The sequence below is a fragment of the Colletotrichum truncatum genome (assembly GCF_014235925.2).
Source record: "Colletotrichum truncatum strain CMES1059 chromosome Unknown Contig_0003, whole genome shotgun sequence".
Classification (NCBI taxonomy): Eukaryota; Fungi; Ascomycota; class Sordariomycetes; order Glomerellales; family Glomerellaceae; genus Colletotrichum; species Colletotrichum truncatum.
The window spans coordinates 3,342,850-3,360,629 of NW_027222400.1; the positions used below are offsets into that span (position 1 = coordinate 3,342,850).

General features: G+C 49.6%; 7 protein-coding genes across 7 annotated transcripts; 3 read left to right on the top strand and 4 right to left on the bottom strand.

Moving 5' to 3' along the window:
* Positions 1 to 635: 635 nt before the first annotated feature.
* CTRU02_205834 (uncharacterized protein) lies at positions 636 to 2,019 on the top strand (the record flags this gene model as incomplete). Its single annotated transcript, XM_070204625.1, has 8 exons — positions 636 to 677; positions 730 to 759; positions 807 to 897; positions 952 to 993; positions 1,046 to 1,250; positions 1,306 to 1,443; positions 1,496 to 1,912; positions 1,965 to 2,019. The coding sequence occupies 8 exons, from the start codon at positions 636 to 638 to the stop codon at positions 2,017 to 2,019; spliced, it is 1,020 nt and encodes a 339-aa protein (XP_070061729.1).
* Positions 2,020 to 2,377: 358 nt separating this feature from the next.
* Positions 2,378 to 4,987, bottom strand: CTRU02_205835 (uncharacterized protein; the record flags this gene model as incomplete). The annotated part of the gene is made up of 1 exon (XM_036722905.1): positions 2,378 to 4,987. The coding sequence occupies one exon, from the start codon at positions 4,985 to 4,987 to the stop codon at positions 2,378 to 2,380; it is 2,610 nt and encodes an 869-aa protein (XP_036585203.1).
* A 1,422-nt stretch (positions 4,988 to 6,409) lies between these two features.
* On the top strand, positions 6,410 to 6,923 carry CTRU02_205836 (uncharacterized protein; the record flags this gene model as incomplete). The annotated part of the gene is made up of 3 exons (XM_036722906.1): positions 6,410 to 6,590; positions 6,662 to 6,743; positions 6,812 to 6,923. 3 exons carry the CDS (start codon positions 6,410 to 6,412, stop codon positions 6,921 to 6,923), a joined length of 375 nt encoding a protein of 124 aa, XP_036585204.1.
* Positions 6,924 to 8,269: 1,346 nt separating this feature from the next.
* On the bottom strand, positions 8,270 to 9,885 carry CTRU02_205837 (major facilitator superfamily transporter; the record flags this gene model as incomplete). Its single annotated transcript, XM_036722908.1, has 4 exons — positions 8,270 to 8,281; positions 8,327 to 8,816; positions 8,866 to 8,969; positions 9,019 to 9,885. 4 exons carry the CDS (start codon positions 9,883 to 9,885, stop codon positions 8,270 to 8,272), a joined length of 1,473 nt encoding a protein of 490 aa, XP_036585206.1.
* Positions 9,886 to 10,438: 553 nt separating this feature from the next.
* Positions 10,439 to 11,911, bottom strand: CTRU02_205838 (membrane dipeptidase; the record flags this gene model as incomplete). The annotated part of the gene is made up of 5 exons (XM_036722909.1): positions 10,439 to 11,070; positions 11,120 to 11,240; positions 11,295 to 11,358; positions 11,419 to 11,647; positions 11,707 to 11,911. The coding sequence occupies 5 exons, from the start codon at positions 11,909 to 11,911 to the stop codon at positions 10,439 to 10,441; spliced, it is 1,251 nt and encodes a 416-aa protein (XP_036585207.1).
* Positions 11,912 to 12,791: 880 nt separating this feature from the next.
* On the bottom strand, positions 12,792 to 14,629 carry CTRU02_205839 (uncharacterized protein; the record flags this gene model as incomplete). Its single annotated transcript, XM_036722910.1, has 4 exons — positions 12,792 to 12,955; positions 13,012 to 13,501; positions 13,551 to 13,897; positions 13,972 to 14,629. The coding sequence occupies 4 exons, from the start codon at positions 14,627 to 14,629 to the stop codon at positions 12,792 to 12,794; spliced, it is 1,659 nt and encodes a 552-aa protein (XP_036585208.1).
* Positions 14,630 to 15,933: 1,304 nt separating this feature from the next.
* CTRU02_205840 (uncharacterized protein) lies at positions 15,934 to 17,267 on the top strand (the record flags this gene model as incomplete). The annotated part of the gene is made up of 3 exons (XM_036722911.1): positions 15,934 to 16,423; positions 16,481 to 17,113; positions 17,161 to 17,267. 3 exons carry the CDS (start codon positions 15,934 to 15,936, stop codon positions 17,265 to 17,267), a joined length of 1,230 nt encoding a protein of 409 aa, XP_036585209.1.
* Positions 17,268 to 17,780: the final 513 nt, after the last annotated feature.

Genomic DNA, 17,780 nt, shown 5'->3' on the forward strand with positions numbered 1-17,780 from the left:
CGTCGCGCGGCCCTCCGAAGTATCCCATCTCCTTGGGTCAGACAGGTAGGCGATAACGAGAGCCTCTTTTTCCAAACCTAAAGTAAAAAAGAAAAATAGAAAGGGACACGGGGATGCTGTGTTTTGAGAAAGGCTGCTTCCAGCCCTTGGAAATGCTTCTATTTGGTAGCTGTACCCCTGTTCTTTGGCCGGGAGACATAAGATACAGCTGTAACACCCTGTAGCAACATACATAAGTTCTGTATCGGGGAGACGGGAATGAAGCCGTAGAAAAAAACAAGGCACTCCTATTGGTTGAAATGCTCAGTGGATCTTTGGCTTGGAAGTCAGGGTTCCATTTTCTTCTTCCCAACAGGGCCGACTTGAGTGTTCCAGGAGAGCTACCCCCAGTCATTCATTGTAACTGAAGGACCAACCGTTTATCGACAAATACAAGAATTCATCGCTTATGCACCGTTCGTCACATGTCTGCATCATTGTCCACAACCGAGAAGTGGGGTAAGGACCTGAAAAAAGCTCAGGTGATTCCCACAGGGAGATAAATTGCCAATTGTGCCATCATTGAAGCGGCATTGGTCTCATTCTGCTAGCGTTCCGACAGCGCATTACCATCAATATTGAAAACACTGACAACCATGGCGGAGGTTAACAACGACGTTGTGCTTGTGGCCGATGAGGTATTGCATCAATCTTGCATCAATGTTGTGAAGTGCTACTTACATTCGGTAGAATACGGATGACTCTGCGTCCGAGCTAGGAGTATGTCCCTTTTCTGCGATTACGTGTGCTCATTTCTGACTTATCAGAGCATCGCATCATCAAGCACGAGCGTGACCAGCTCGATTCTCGATTACAGGCTCGAAAATGGGAGAACGTATCATAGATACAAAGATGGAAGTATGCTCATCTGCATGGTACTTAGTGAACAAGCATCTATATTTACAACTTCAGAATACAGTTATCCCAACGACGAGCGAGAAAACGACAGATTAGGTAATTTCATTTACTCTCCAACCTGCAGGCCAATTTTTGTTAATATGATCAGATTTGCAACACAATCTATTCCTCATCACATATGACAACAAATTAGGAACTGCTCCCCCGAATGAAAAAGACTCTTCTAAAGGTTTCCGGGCGAACCGCGTCTTAGATGTGGGCACGGGAACTGGACTTTGGGCCATTGAGTATGGCGAGGAGCATCCCGAAGCCGAGGTCATCGGCATCGACCTGTCTGCCATACAGCCAGACTTGTACGAGCCTCCATTCAACGTATTTCGCTGAAAGATTGTCATCTGACTCTTTCAGCACACCTCCAAATGTGAAGTTCGAGATCGACGATATCGAGGAACCCTGGACCCACACACAGCCTTTCGATTACATCCACAGCCGGATGATGACATCGGCTCTTTCAAACTGGAGAAGCTATCTCCAGAAATGCTACGAGTATGTACCACCGGACCCCCAAGCGCCGAGTTCATCATGCTCAACTACTCAGTGGCTTAGCGCCTGGCGGCTACCTCGAGCTTAACGAAATGGACCCCCTTACCTCAGACGACGGCACCCTCACAGAGGATCATGCGCTACTGAAAAGCATGAACTTGGCGGTTGAGGCCGTAGCCAAAATGGGTCGTTCTTTTCAGAGCATTCCGGAGCTGAGGGACATGATGGTCGAAATTGGATTCCTTGACGTGACCATGAACCGGTACAAGTGGCCGACCAACACTTGGCCCAAGGACCCGAAACATAAAGAAATAGGCATGTGGAACAACGAGAACTTAATGTCAGGAGTCGAAGGCTTCCTGATGGCCCCCCTGACGAGACTCCTTGGATGGAAGAAGGAGGAAGTCCAGATTCTTTTGATCGACGTTCGCAAGGAACTCAACGACCGAAGTATTCATGCGTACTACCCGATGTAAGCCCATTTTACTGCCTTGGAAAATACTACGACCGCTAACACTGATCAGTTACTCCGTATGGGGACGAAAGCCTACACAGGAGGAGGCGGCGGCTTCGGCTTAACGCAAAGCAATACATATGCTCACACCCGTTGTCAATGATGCAATTGTAGAGTATGAAACTGGGTAATTCTATAATCATGAGATATGAAATGACGAATTCAGAACCTGAGGGCATGATTAGACAAAGTGTTTGCCATTGGATTTGGCGAAATACCCTCTGGAGGGTCATTCGTAGATAATGGCGATATGGTGGGCGTGCAGTCACCAGACTGGAGGCTACGCCGCGTACGACTGGCTGTTTAAATGGAAAAGATGACTTTCACGACTTCAAATCCATCCATGATTTACCCTGTTCCGCGGGAATGATGTTTGCTGACTCCTCGGTCTGATAGTCAGCCATAATGTGTGAATAACATATCTTATTTCAACATTACATCCCGGCATGCCAATCCACGCATTAATCCTAGCGCATCGTCCCTGATCTCTCCCATGCCAACCTTCTCTTTGATACCCCCGCTTCCACTAGTTTCTCCATGACACAGGTCCCCGATCAACATCAGCTTCAGGAACTTTTGCCCCTTCTTCGCCCTCATGCCTGATCCCGCGGCCGTAAGCCCCTCAATGATGGGCCGCAGCGTCTCCTCGCAGTGTCCCGGGAACGTGTTCTTGAGGTCCTGAAGAGCGATGCGCGCCTCCAACTCCTGCCAGAAGCCGACTGTCAAGCGTGTCTCGACTTCTGCGGCATTCCCTTCCGCCGCCTGGCGCTCACGGACCATTTCAACATAGATTCGAGCAATGGCCTGCTCGTATGACAACCTCTTCTCATATAGTGCGTACAGTACCCCCAAGTTAAGCCCGGCGGTTGCTAGCTCCAGCATGTACTCATAAGTGCTGGGCTTCTCGTTCCGCGTACGCCAATCGCCCTCTAGAGCGCCGGCGAGGAGCGCGACTTCTATCTGCAAGATATCTGATGATGGATCATGCACCAGGCTCAGATCGTGCGCTGCAACTTTGTCGAAAAGCTCTTGCGTGTGCGCCCAGGCGCAACCAATATGTGAGCCGTCACCTGCGTAGAGGTGCAGTGTCGGAGCGGAAGGGAGGAGAAGCTGGCCGTCACGAGGCGGAAGTGACGGGATTCCGTTTGGACCCAGCGTGGATATGTGTACATACGCGGTCAATGTCTGAAAAAGGAGGGTCTGGTCATCAATTGTCGGGGTGTAGGACATCGCGTAGGGGGGTTCTAACTCAGAGGGTGTGACCACGGTGTGGCTGTGGCAGAGTCTCCAGAGTAGAGACGCAAGGACTCCCGCGTCGAACGTATCGGCTGGGCTGTCGACACTGTTGTCACTGTCATCGCCTCTTGCTTGCATCATGTCTTTGAGTCGCTTCTGATATTGACGCTCTGATTCCTCCAGTTTCACTACCGTGGCTTCTTCCTGCGGCAAATAGCCTGTTGACAGCAACTGAAACCGGCCAGCATCCTTGTTGAAGATGTAGAAATCGATCCAAGATTTCCGTTGTTGCCATATTTTCTCAGACGATAGACCATGGTCGGAACTGGTGTAGCATATAATGGGGCCTTTCCAGCCAGCCCAAGACCAGCTGGGAAAGCCAGGACGCCGGGTGACCCATTTGCAAGGCATCCAAAGTATGTCCATACCAATGTGTTTCTTGGTTAGACCCCAGCATGTTGGCAGTTGCCTATTCTCGGCCTCGTTGGTAATCCCGGCAAAGGCTGATAGTATATCGCCGTCGAATGTTAGATCCCGGTCGAGGTACGTCTGGACGTAGGTGTTGAGATGATAACGACTCCAATTTTTTGTTGGTGCGTTTGGATATTTCACGGCGGGTGGATCCCAGTCTGTACGACTCCCAGCGCCATCGACTTGAAAATGGGTGATTTCCTTTGCCAGGTGCTCCTGAGCGATATCCTCTCTCCATCGGACCTTGTTACACCTGTACACGATTTGTCCTTCGACGAAGAGCAGCCGACGCTGAGAAAAGAAGTACTCCTGATATGTCCACCCGCGGGATTCCCATTTTGACTTCTTGATGTTTTGGTAACGTATCGGAGAAACGAGTTTTAAGTCAGGGGCAACCTCCACAACGAGCTGTGAAGATCCCCGGGGTGTTGGGTGCATCCCAGGAAGACCCGCGCTGGAATCAGCCCCGGCAGAGGCAAAGATGGTCAGGAGTGCATTTTCGTATATTGTATGCATGGAGTTGATCAACAGGTCTTTGTGGTTAGCGTCGTCTTGGACGATACACAAAGCGTCCACCCAAAGGAATCGCTCTCCCAAGTCTGCCACCAATCTAGCAGTATCCAGAATGACCTTGGGCAGTTGAGGGTAGATTGTCGACAACCCTTTTGCAACCTTGAATGACTCTACATTCTTCGTTAGAGTCGTTGGGTCCTGCATTTTCCCCCAGACGTAGCTGAGAGCAAGATACCGCGCAGCTGGGGGTAGCGTGACTAGACACTGCTCCACGACGTCAAATACAAGAAGATTTGGACGGAGCTGTTGAAAAATGGAGGTCTCTGCGTAACGGCAGATATCCCCGTGCTGGCTTTGACACTGGGACAGCCATGATTGAATACGACCAACATCGATTCCAGAAGGGTTCACGATACGCCCAGGGAAACACTCAGGATACGCGTCCGACTCGACCGGCAACAACTCAATCCCGTGCGATGTGGTCCAATCATAGTTTGCGATGATTTCGAGGTAACGGACATTGTAGTTCCCGGCCTCTTGACCTCCTGACCCATATAATCTCTTCAGGTTGAGAACACAAGAATGAGGTGGCTTAGACGACTGCCAATCGACGCGCGAATTTTCTACAGCACCTTTGATCGCTTGACAGAGAGGACAGTCTTCGGTGCCTTCCAAATCACTCCATAGCCGAACATCTTTTGTGATTGGGTCAAACACGTTTCGTGGATTCGGTGTCCTCTTGGCTTCGTCATCGTCGAGGTAGAAGTCAGCAACTGATAGCTTTAGATTGCTGCAACGGACACATAGCGCCATCTTTGGTTGTGGCAGACTGGATTTGGGTAAGTAATCTTCACCGTATCTTCAATCCGTGGTTATCGCAAGTCACAAAAAGCGCAAGCACTTTGACAGGGCGCGCGTAAGTTTCAAGTCCTCATTCGACTGCCTCATTGAAGAGTCGTGTTCTGCGGCTGAATGCGGCTGAACAACAGCGCTTCAGGTAACGAGGAGCGGCTTACATAAGAACTATCTATCTGCTTCGTGATCCGAAGCCAGGCCAATGATGGCTCTTCATCGCCTGTAGCTATCATCGGCTTGGCCTGGGGTCGGCTCTTTGTGCTTTCATATCGGATTACTGATAAGGAGGACGGCGCCGTTTCTTAGATGAGTCTCCGAACATCAGATTAATTTTTCACTGTCATACTCACCATCTCATCGTGTTCACATGCGAACTTGGTTGGATATAAGCTGCGCAAATGTCTAAACGCTAATGATTAAAGGGAGACCACGAAACAGTTGTCTTGATCGAGAGGAGGCTATTGAAGCAATTCAAGACAAGTCAATGCGGCTGATGCATGACATTCGACAACGCAAGGGAACCACGACAGATCATGCTGCAAGATCAAAATTCGGTTGCGCCCGGATTCGCTGTCGCCTTATAAACTGAGCTGTGGTTGCAATTTGGCGAATCAAGACATGTATATTGCCACTTTCAACTAGGTGTCTTTGATATGAGTTGTGAAACGTTAGTCTCAAAGTTTTAGGCGACCAGCAAGTTCTGTCCTTCCTAGTCAACCGCTTCACCACATAGACCTCAACGTGGTGATTTCATATACTTAATTATAAACGGTGATTATGCTCATTGAAACCGAACGTCTGACAAGTTCCAATATGTAGCAGAATTAGTATCTTATCCTTCACAGATTCGCAGTAATCTCTTACACTGCACCGGCAACCCCGCTAGCAAACATGGTATTAGGCAAGGCTGAAAGGCTTCTTTGACTCAACTGATTCAGTGAAACAGCTGGCTAGTAGACTGGGGAATCTCCTAGGTGTGACTTGCTGAAATGCAACACAGAACTTACACAGATCAGTAACTCGCTCAAACAATTGAATCTGCTGTAAGGGGTTTTCGGCGTCTCTTAGATGGCGAGTCTGAGCCGGGCTATGCCAAGAGTCATTCTAAACAACAAGATTCTCCAGGGAGTGATGTTGGTAAGCTCAACGAGCTTATTGGCCTCTTGGAGAAGTGCAAGTGCTGAATGCCGGATCGCTTCGCGTTGTCAGACCAAATCAAGACGTACTTCCCCGGAGTTCATGCAATCTATAAATACCTTACCAAGACCAAGAGAAGTAAGTAAAATAGCGCAGGTACCAGGGCAGCCTCTTCACAGCACCATTTCACCGATCATCTTTCGACTATCTTCATTGTGGTCCTCAATCATATCAGCAGCCATAATGGTCTCTGCTAAATCAGTCCTGTGTGCTCTGTCGATTCAGGTGATCGCCGTTACAGCGGCTCCACTGGCCAGTGCAAATCCCGAAACTGCCCTCATAGCGCAGGCTTCCGTCCACATGTGCGAGCACATTCGCTGGACAGGAGCGTGCCGAAACCAGCTTGTGCCACTAGACAGTTGCAGTGAGTAACCCTGTTTGTCCCTTCTCTTTGTATCAAACCTGACGATACATTTACTTACCAACCTGGTTCAGGAAACGTTCCTGCAGCATGGAACGACCGCATCAGTTCCATCCGAAATGATAGCAGGTTGGATTACAAATGCACCTGGTATATGTAAGTATACCACCCTTAACAGCTCGTCTTTGCGGTCACGTCCAAGTGACTGATTCCGATATTGCCAGACACTCGAACTGTCGAGGAGCATCTTACAGCAACCAAAACGACGCCAACTTGAGGGACGGGAACGGCCGCTTCAACGACTCCATCAGCAGCTTTTCTTGCAAAAGGAGATAAGAACAGTATACTAGATGGAAGATCCATGTTATTGAAAGCCGATCAAGTTTGTATATTCAGATGAAATGTAAGCCCGCATCTTGGGTTACTAGTATGGCGAGGTAATCGGTATAAACCAGGAGATGCTGCCTAAAAGATGAGCTCTTTTCATTCCGACCCCAATGTTATTGCACCGCCTTCCTTGAATCAGCCCTACTCTAGGGAGTTTGAATCTTCTCGATTATGATCGGCTTGAAACGAGCCAAGCCAATAGTCTAAGAGACTCTCAAGACAGCGAGATCCTCCAGGGAGCGAAATCGGTAAGGTCTACGAATTGAAGAGGTCCGTTGAAATTGAGAGAAACATAAATGCTGGATGCCGGTTTTTTATTAGGTTTCTGATCAAATGAGCTTTTGTTGAGCCCGTGAAAGCTAGAAGTATCGAGAAAGTAAGCCAAAAGGTCAAAATAACAGAAAAGTTTCCTCATATCTTTCAATCTGCCAAAAAAACTAGTCGACTGGTTTCATTCTGCCCTTTACTAATATCAATAGCTACTATGGTCTCTATTACACCAATAATTTACGTCCTACCGGTCCAGCTCATGGCCGTTACGGCAGCTTCAGCGGCCAACGCAAACCCAAAAAGCTCTCTTGTCGCTAGGGCTTCCATTACCTACTGTGAACACAGTTTTTGGTCGGGAGAGTGCCATTCCACGTTCGTGCCTCTTAGGTATTGCCGTAAGTCACCCCGATTGTGATTCATAGTTACTCAACAAGATATTGCTGTCGGTGAGAAACCTCACCCTAATAATCTGACTAACATCGCCCAGGTAAAGTTAAAAAGGGATGGGAGAACCGCATCAGTTCCATTCGAAACAACAGAAGAACAAGAAACAAATGCACCTGGTATAGGTGAGTATACCGCCCACAATGCTGTCATTTCTATCAGCTTTCCCTCCATATCTAAAGACAAATTCTTTCATCTTACAGGGACTCGGAATGCCAAGGAGAATCCTACAGCGATCAGTACGCCGCCAACTTATTGGATGGAAATGGCCGGTTTAACGATACCGTCCGCAGCTACTCGTGCAACTTGATCTGAGGGTAGTGTGTTGGACAGGTTACCTGTATTCGCCCAAGCAGATCCTAGTTTAGCAAGGTCGACTGGGTGTGAAAGATTAAATGAAGCCTCAGAATGCTCATGGCCCGGACCCACTTCGGCTCCGGCTCCGGACTTCCACGGTGGTTGCACGGCTGGCCGTATTTTGTACTGAGGCTAGCAGTCAAATCAAATATATATCATCTCTATTATATCTCGTCGCAAAGTTGCGAAATTTACACCTTATATAGCCTGACCGCTATGAGAACTTAATAGACGTACTGAACTACGTTAGTTGGGCTTTCTCATGATTGGAGGAACCTTACCTTGAAGTACTTGTTCTCCAGATCCGTCTGATCCAGAAGACCCCGCTCGTATGCTTGCCGTTCGTTCTCCTGGCTGTTTGCATGCCCGGCCTTTCTGGAGCGATTGCGGGCCCAGAGAAGAACCCAGATGCTAACCAGGCAAACAATCTGCAGGCCGACGCAGAATATCATCATCGCCACGCCAAGCGTGTACCTCGGAGCCTGTTCCGCCTTGAAGAAGAAGGGGCCTACAAAGTTTCCCAGACAGTATCCAATCAACAGCATTGCATTTGTCGTGATCTTCTTGGTATGGCCGGCTGTGTTGGCCGTCGCAACCGACATGGAGAGCGTCCAGGCGGCAGTGTAGGCAAAGGAAATCCAGAGACAGGCCAGGCGGCCATACGGATTGGACTGGTCAATAAGCCAGAGACCTAGGATTCCCACAAGAAAAGGAATAAGGCAAATGAGCATGATGGCGATACGGGCGTTCGAGTAGTATGAGGCGAAGAAACTGTAAATTGTGAGAAAAAGGACTAAACAAGCACCGAGAGCCAACTTACCATGCCAATGGACACAAGATGAGCTGCACTCCTCCAGAAGGCATCTGAATGAGAGTTGTCTGGAGAGTTGAGAATCCCATACCCTTGATAACGAGACCTTGGAACTAGCTTCAAGTCAGCTTTTCTGCAGGATCAGAGCTGTTTCCAACTTACAGTCGTCAACCCTCCATTAGGCGAGTTACTCGCCACGGCAAACATGAACAACAACCAAGTCTTCAGGTCCATCATCGCCTCTCTGAACTGAGGCCACTTGAACTTCTTGTTCTCAACGCCCGAGCCGTTGGTCTTAACCCAGTTGATGACTGTCCCCCTCTCCTTCTCGCTCAGAAACTTGGTCGTGAGTGGCGAACCTGGGAGGAAGATGAGCATCAAAATCCCCCAAGCAACCGTTACCGCACCCCAAAAGAGGAACAGAATCCTCCAGCTCGCGATCGACCCCTGGATATGCCCGATCCCAAAAGACACGATGCCCGCCATGATGTATCCCAACCCCGCGGACCCGATCCAGATTCCCATGCGTACTGGTTGTTCTCTGCGTGCGTAATACATGGAGAACAACAGCATCGTGCCGGGGTTGATCGACGCCTCCAGCGCACCCAGGAATGTCCTTGTCGCCGCAAGTCCTGCAAAACTATGTGACGCGGCGTGGCACATGAGGACTACACCCCACAGAATGACGGTCGCAGACATGAATGTGTTGATCGGTAGCTTCTGAAGCATCACGTTGGTAGGGAACTCCCAGAAAAGGTAGCCAAGGTATAATAGGGCGCCGGCCCAGGAGAACTCTGAGCCGGTCAGGCCGATGTCCTCACGGACGCCAAAGACTGCGGCGTAGCTGAGAGTCGTGCGGTCAATGGACTGTAGAGCGTAGGTGATACATAACAGCGGCATCAGTCGCAGGTCTAGTTTACGACGGAGCAAGGACTGTTCTTTGGGGTCGACGATTTCGCCTTCTGCTGTGTCGAGGAGGTCGAGAGACTTCGTTGGCTCGGAAGCTATGAGTTCTTCTTTTGTCGCCATTTTGCCGTGTCTCATATGAGAACTAGAATCAAGGGAAACCAAAGCGATTCTCAATGGCCTTAGCGTCAGGCGTTCCTCTTGTACATCACTTAGGCACGCATGACTTTATACGGGTATCGGCAGTGTAAGTGATAGACCCGGTTGCCCCGCATCCTACGCATGATCAAACAGAAGGTGAACATGGATAGAGTTGATAAGACTGGTGGAAATGGCAAGGTGTGAATTGCTTCCCCGCGGGGAACTCTTATCACCGCTTAAACTCAACCGCGGACGACTCGACCCCGCGCTCAACTGCAACAGGCCGGTATTTTTTCAACTAAACGTTGTTTTCACTTATCGTAGATCCGTCCAATTGATGGTGATCTTCAAGATCCTCAATGTGAAGTATGAACCAAAAGTGTGAAAGAGATGAAGAGATGCTCTCTGGATTAATGTACAGCATCTGCAAGATTTCGTCACTTGACTTCCCAAGCCATAATTATTGCAACAGATAATTGAAAAAATCATCGTAAATTGTCTGCATTCAAAGAAAACTGCTCCATCAGAAACCTTTCTATTTATCATCTTCAAGATACAAACCCTCATCCGGAGGCGGGACACCGTACCAATCCAATCCCAACTTATCCTCGGGATCGGGGTCAGGCATCTGGTAATACCCATCATACCTCCACCACTCCCGGCCCTCCCAGACATCCTCCACGGGCAAGATTCTCTCGGCCTTCATCGCATCCCTGACCTTCTCAACCCCGCGCCACACCCGCAGGATGTTCTCCCCTGCAACCTTGGCAAGCTGCTCCTCCGTCGCGCCCCGGTCGAGGATTGCCTTCAGAAGCCGCGGGTAACACTTCACGTCCTCCAACCCAGGGATCACAGACGCGATACCGTCAAAGTCGGATCCGAGCCCGACGTGGTCCCAGCCGATGCGCTCAGCGACGTAGAACAAATGATCGAGGACCATCTCCATCTTGGCGTCCCTCCTGCGAGTGGTGACGTGCTCCGGGACGAAAGTGACCATGACGATGCCGCCGTTCGCGGGGACCATATCGAGGATGTGATCTGGGACGTTGCGCGGACAGTCAAAGACACCTTTGACGTTGGAGTGGGAGAACATGATTGGTGCGCGGGAGAGAGTGAGGACTTGCTTGGCGCAGTCTTCGGACACATGGGAGATGTCTATAATCATTCCTATAACACAGTTAGCGGCGGTTCCGGCGCATTCCAATATGGTGTGTACCTATTCTGTTCATTTCGACCACAGATGAACGGCCCAGCTTGGAGAGGCCACCGTGGACGGGCCCGACCTTGGATGTCGAGCTGTCGGCAAAGGCATTGTTGCACACATGGGTGAGGGTGCACTTGACCAACATCAGTAACCCTAAATCACGTCGAATAGCGCCTCATAAACTTACATAACGGACTCCAAGGCGGTAGAAAGCGCGGATTATACCGATGCTGTTGCCGGCCATGTGCAACCTAGACAGTTTTGTTAGCTTCTCAAATACTCTCACTTACACCGCCGTGAGAGTGACATACCCCTCAATACCAATCGAACACGCGATCCGTCCCGACTCATAAATCTTCTTGACATCATCCGGCCCATCCACCAACTGGAAAGTCTCCGGGTAGGATTCAACAAGGCGAAGCGTCAGGTCAATCTGTTCAATTGCGTCGCGAGCCATGTCCGAGTACTCGGCGGTCGAGAAGTTCTCCGCGGACCTCAGACACGGGACGCATATGGACCAGAATTGACCGCCTACGGCACCTATCAAGACCACTTTTAGCAAATGTCTAAGCATGCGAACTAGGTTACGAGGGTCTTACCTTCTCTCAGCCGGGGAATGTCAGTCATTCCTCTCTCGAAACCATTCTCAAAGTCGAATTTGGGGTTGCTGTGAATCTTGCCGTGGAAACAGGCCCGCGGTTGCTGGGGGAGGTCATTGTGGCCGTCTATGAGTGGTGTTTTGAGTAGAACTCGCTTCACGCGCTCGTCGATGTCGAGTTGTTGGTATGGGTGCGTTGATGCCATCGTGATGTGTATTACATGAATCTGTAAAATTTTTGATAAGGCAGTTTGATGATGAGTTGAAAAACAATGACAGTTGGTGCGAAATATCTTTGACGGGGTTGTGAAATGATTCCAGGTGATGAATGAGATGGTCCGATGAGGGGCTTGGTTGCTGGGTTCCCCTCGGTCAAGTTGGCTGCAAGTGTTTCCCGCGCAAAGGGCTGCCCCATAGATATCGTTTTGAAGCCCGATTTGGTTGTCATCCATCTAAACTTCGGATGATATCTTCCAGGATTCGTTTTTGGCCCCGCCCGCCCGGTAGTTGATAAGACTTAAGGCCAATCCTGTCGAGTATTGCCTACAAGAACGCCAAGTTCCAAGGATCCTCCTGTATGATCCACCCAAAGACAAACAGATTGGCGACGGACACAGACTGATTGATTGTGATGCTGATCCGATGTTATCGGACTCCGAGGAGTATTAACTCATCGAGGAGTCGTTTTCCTCGGCATCCAGAGCTGTGGCACTGGAAATGGCTTCTAACGAGATCACTGGCCCTTTCACTCATTGGTAAACATATTGGTAATATGTATCGGAGAAAACCCCTATATATACAAGTTCTACATAACAAGAGCTGAGTGATATATGCTCGTCAGAGCATGGTGTACAAGAGCAGTAAGGCAAGGCAGCCCACTTTACCATGCTCTCCGCTCTCCTAGTTGACAATCTTCCTAGTCCGATGTGAACCCCTTTGCGTAGTAAAGCAAAAACCCAGGTATTCTAAAAATGACAACAGTATAACAAACATTCAATCATGACTCATGACAGCAAAAACCAACGCTTGAACACATCGCTAATACAATATACCACAGCGTGTAAGGACACAAGTTACAACGCATCATCAGTCTTCCATTACCTCGTCCTCATCATTAGCATTAGCTGCGGCCCGTTTTCCAGCGGCAGTTTTCTTTTTAGCCATCCGGCTCAGGAGTTTCATCTCAGGAGACACAACGAGACCCTTCAGATGCTGGTCTATGTCATGAACGCCGGAAATGATGGTTTGGTCTGGGAAACAATGTGTTAGAAACTGTGACTTTCAGCGCTACGGATATTGAACTTACAAAAAACATCACGTCGGCTCACGGCATCATTGAAGGCCTTGTGGAGCTCAGCCTGCCGATTCGTGTACTGTCGCCCAATGTCCTTCATACCCTCCTCGTAAAACTTGAGTGCGCCGGTGTTTCGGAAGAAAGCCGCGTAAAATACAGCTACGGCATTGAAAAGCGGCTCAGCGTTATTGAGACAAGGCTTCGTGTTCCTCAAGAGGTCCCGGTAGACGAGCATGAGCTGCCATAGTACGGCCCAGATTGCCGGTCTTTCTTTGTTTTCGAGCTTCGGCGTCTTGATGTACTTGTCAAGCTCTGCAAGGATGTCTCTCTCAGCGGCTTCGAGAGCCTTTCGTGCGATACCTCGGATTTGCACTTGGGCTGGAAAGGGGAGTAGCTGGGCTTGACTGGCACCGTCTTGAAGGAAGCAAAGTGTCCGGGAGCGGCAGATCTTGTACATGCACTTGAAAGTGTGCACGTTCTCTAGCAACGTCTTAATCTGGGCCTATATTAGCTCTTACATGGCACAGCCGAGAAATGATGGTTGTTCTTACATGCGAAGAAAAAGTACTGAGAACATGAGACTTGATGAAGGTTTTGATGAAAGACTCAACGACTCCCTCAAAAGTGTCGCCGTCTACCGGAGACAATGCTTGCCCGGCCCATTGAAGTAACATATCTTGCTTCAGGGCAGGGTTTTCAGAATCTCTCTCGAAGGTACATCCACTAGGCGCATTGCCAGCTTTGCAATCGTAGTTCGCAAGGACAGCGGGGATGCCAAGTTTGGAAATGTCTTGATCGAAAAAGACCTGGCCTGTGAAGCGAGTCTCGCGAAACCTCGGACTCCCTAAGCGGAGTGACTCCCTGACAGCAATTTCCTCCTTACTGCTCAAAGTTTCAACTAAAAGCAGGTCAGCATACTGAATTTGTGATGATAGTACAGAGAATCCAAGGTCAGAGCAAGTTCGGGCTTACATCTTCCAGAAGCGTTGTCTTTGGCAACAGCCGCCAAATCGTTATGAATGCAGCAGACCTCTGGTGTCTTAGAAAACTGCGGGTAATCCTTTTTGCAGCTGTCGCATGAATGGATTGCTGAGCATGGTGTCTTTTTGATACGGCACCGGATACAAGCTCCAGCTTCCCTGACCTGGTTGGTTTTGTTGATGTCCTTTACCACACGGGTTTTTGAGACACGGTTGCCGATGACTAGCTTCTTGGGCCTAAGAAGTGTTTGGCTTTTATCGTAGTGTGGATAAGCCAAGTCACTGCCAAACTTGTCCGTATCGACAAGAGGCGGTGGTCTCGAATTGTCAACTAAAAGCTCTTCAGCGGGAGATGGGGTGTTGATGGAGAGATCATCGGCTGTGGTGCGGGAACCCTCCGAGTGAGGGAAGTCAAGGGCCATCTCGGAAGAAAGGTAGTCGTTGAAGGAATTTGCTGAAGAGCTGGGAGACTGTAACCTGTCCCACACCCACATCTCATCCCCGAAATGGGAATCTTGTGGCTCTTCATCATTTCCGCTAGCGCCCAGACCAGCAGAGTCATGGGGTGTGAACTGATCAGGTCTTGTTCTTGGTCGGTGTGGATCCAAGAAATATGTATTGTTGTTCACAAGGTCCTTGTTGGCGACCATTTCGGTGGTATAAGTCACTCTAAGTGGACGGGTTATGCACAACGAGGTTGTAGAGCCCCAGAATGTGTCAAGGGTTTTGCAGGATTGAGTCCGTGGAATGACCCAGGGTGTGTAGTTTCTAAGTTTGCATCTCTGAAGCGGGGGTCTTGTCATCCGTCAACACCAAGTTATACACTCTCATTGTCTGAGGCTCTTCAACTTGCATCGCGAGCGCAACTTCGAGATCGATTTCCCGGTGAATGCCAGGGATTCTATTGGTCAATGGCAAGCTGCGCCCCATAATGGCATACCAATCAGAGACCCTTGGTTGACCGAAAACTGGATGAAGTGCCATGATTGAGGACTCTCGTCCACATGTGCCCGTTTACATAAGCAACGTGATGGTTGCTGAAGCTGACCTGGGCATCTCGGATGCGTGAGTTGTCACTTCAGACAAATGATCCTCTTACAACCCACTGGTAGGGGCTCGGCTGCTTTTCCTTCACAGAATTGCTGTGAAAACAAGTCGTCAGATTGCATCGAAACGTATGAGGAAACTTATATCACGCCCCAAGTTCATCGGCCACCAAGAGTGTTTCTATGATAGACTCAATGCCTTGGAGGCTCAGTTGTGCCTCCATGGGCTACACAGGTTATGTCTGTGTTACTGTCCTAGCATCTCCTTGCATCACAAGTCTAGGGTGAAATTGAAACGTAAAGTCTCTAGCCTCTTCAAGACTTGAACTTTATAAACCGACCCTCGTGGTACAGACTGGCTTTGGCCGACGGTTCGGTGCAGGGCCACACCCATGTCCGGGTGCTGGCTTCGTGAGCCCACCATTTGTTGAGGTTCCCTGTCTGGAGGCTCTGATCCTGCAACTAGCCGTGACCGGTTAGTTTATTCAAAAGCTATATTATGACAGATGGCATGTCGATTTTGTAATGTCGGCCGAAACTCCGGACACTGAAGAGGAAAGAAGAAGGTCATCTCGTGAGGTCAAAGACAGACGGGTAAGGTTTGTTTCTTTTTGTTGGCGTTCGAGAGCCCCCGGACCATTCCACGGCGGGGCACAATTGGCTGAATGGCGGGGTTGGGCTTGCCAATGTTCAGCGCCTTAATAGGCAGGAAGGTCCCTGCAAAAATGGACGTGCCCACCCTGCATCATGCACCCCACTCCCTCAAACCCATCAACACGTCACTTTCCCAACGCTTCTTTCGGATCGCGCCATGTCCCTCGGCGGTGCATTTTGCGCCCCTCGGTCGCAGTTTTCCTTCTTGATCTCCTCCACAATGGGAACAACTTGATTTCCACCAACGAGTCAACATGGCCGGACTACTATCATATGTACCAATCGTCAATAGGTTTGTCGGAGACGACGGCACTACGCAAGCCATCGACATCCCCCCTGTCGAAGTCCACAATGTCGAGACCGATCCCGAGAAGCGCGCCCGCTGCCTGAAGCACCTGCTGAGGGCCAACCATGTCAACCACTCCATTCTATACCACGATCTACAGTTCCATAACCATGCGCCGCATATCCTCGCTTCGGCGTATCTACTTGGTGCGACCGATAAACAGCTCCATGCCATCTACGAATCCGAGGCGAAAGAGCTGGAGCCTTGGGAGGAGTCCCCTGCTGAGGTGACTGAGGACGACTGGCAGGACTTTTTGGGCGACAAAAGATATCAGAGGGCATACATTGACTTTTTTGAGGACTCTCTGGCCTTACACTGCGGATATGACTGGAAGAAGGTTGTCAATAAGTATCTGTTCGAGGGCAAAGAGCCCCTGATTAACGGGCTCATCGGTGGTCGTACGTAGCATCTCCCAAAGGATGCGTTTTGTTTCTACTGCTGACCATGTTCTAAAGTTGGCCATCCCCTCATCCATCTTGGATACGCATACGAAGTCGACAACAAGGAGGTCGCCATTGAGGCGCTCGGCCTGGCAGCGACGAACTACAACTTCCTCCACAAGTATCTCGACCAAAAGAAATACACAAGGCCGGCACCGTTTAGCTCGAAATCGACCTTTGAACTGGTAAATAAGCTGGCAAAGGACGAGCGATTTGACGGACTCTTCAAGGAGCCGAATGTCGACAACTTGGCGGTGCTATTCGAGAAGCACGAGAGCCTCGTCCTTGAGTACTGGAATGCTTGGACCATCACGGACCCCGTGAAACAATTCGAGGAATCTCAGGAGTTGGCTGTGGCGCTACTGGTAGCTACCATTACACCTGGTACCTACGCATACAACTTCTTTACAGTGCACCTTCTCACGACGAGCCATGCCGTGCGTATCCTCATTCCTTTCATCCCGACCAAGTTTCACATCAGCCTGGTCCGCCAATGGTGGTTGTTTACCCTTGCGGTGTATATTTCTCTCCTTCGTCCCAAGATTGACCCCGACAACGTCGAGACGGACTTGAAGGGTCGGCACTGGGGCTTTGCTGAAGAGGTTGCCCTCAACTCTCAATGGGCAAAGGATGCCCATTTCGTCAAAGGTATGTCTGTTGCAATACGGCAAGAAGCAATGGCTGACTGGTTGTAGCGATTCGCGCCATGAAGGAGGCTGCTAGGACATGGGGCGATGTCCATGAGCGGTACTTGGCGTCTGCTCTCACCTTTGTGGACAACTTCCACGGGTGGACTTTCTAGGTGGTGTATGAGGTTGTGTCATGGTTAGGAAAACCGCAGCATAAGTCGCTCTCTTCCATCACTCATTTCACAGGGTCGAGCTGGTTGGTTGGTGGTATTGTGCCTTTAATCTTGTACAACAGGCGTACATAATCACGAGAATGAAATCGAACGTGCAATGACTACGTAAAGCTGGTTAGAACTGAGACTAGCGATATGACTAGTGTAGCGGCTGTGCAACGTTCAATTCTTGGGGATCGTCATGAACATTATTTCTCGAATATGTCAGCTATCTGACCTGGCCATGGGCACGCTACTGGCAAATAAGAAGTGGGAGCTTCAAGTATTGTTCATGCCATCCAGAGCCTATCCTATCTAAACAGTAATGCCCTTTAAAGTTTTGATGGCCTGACTGAGATATATGCGTGATTCCTGCACAATTAAAGTTATGCTTATACTTACCTTTCTGTCGATACGTTGTATCTTTGTCCCAGTTAAAATTGCTTAAGTAACCAGGGAGCCTAGGCTGGTCTT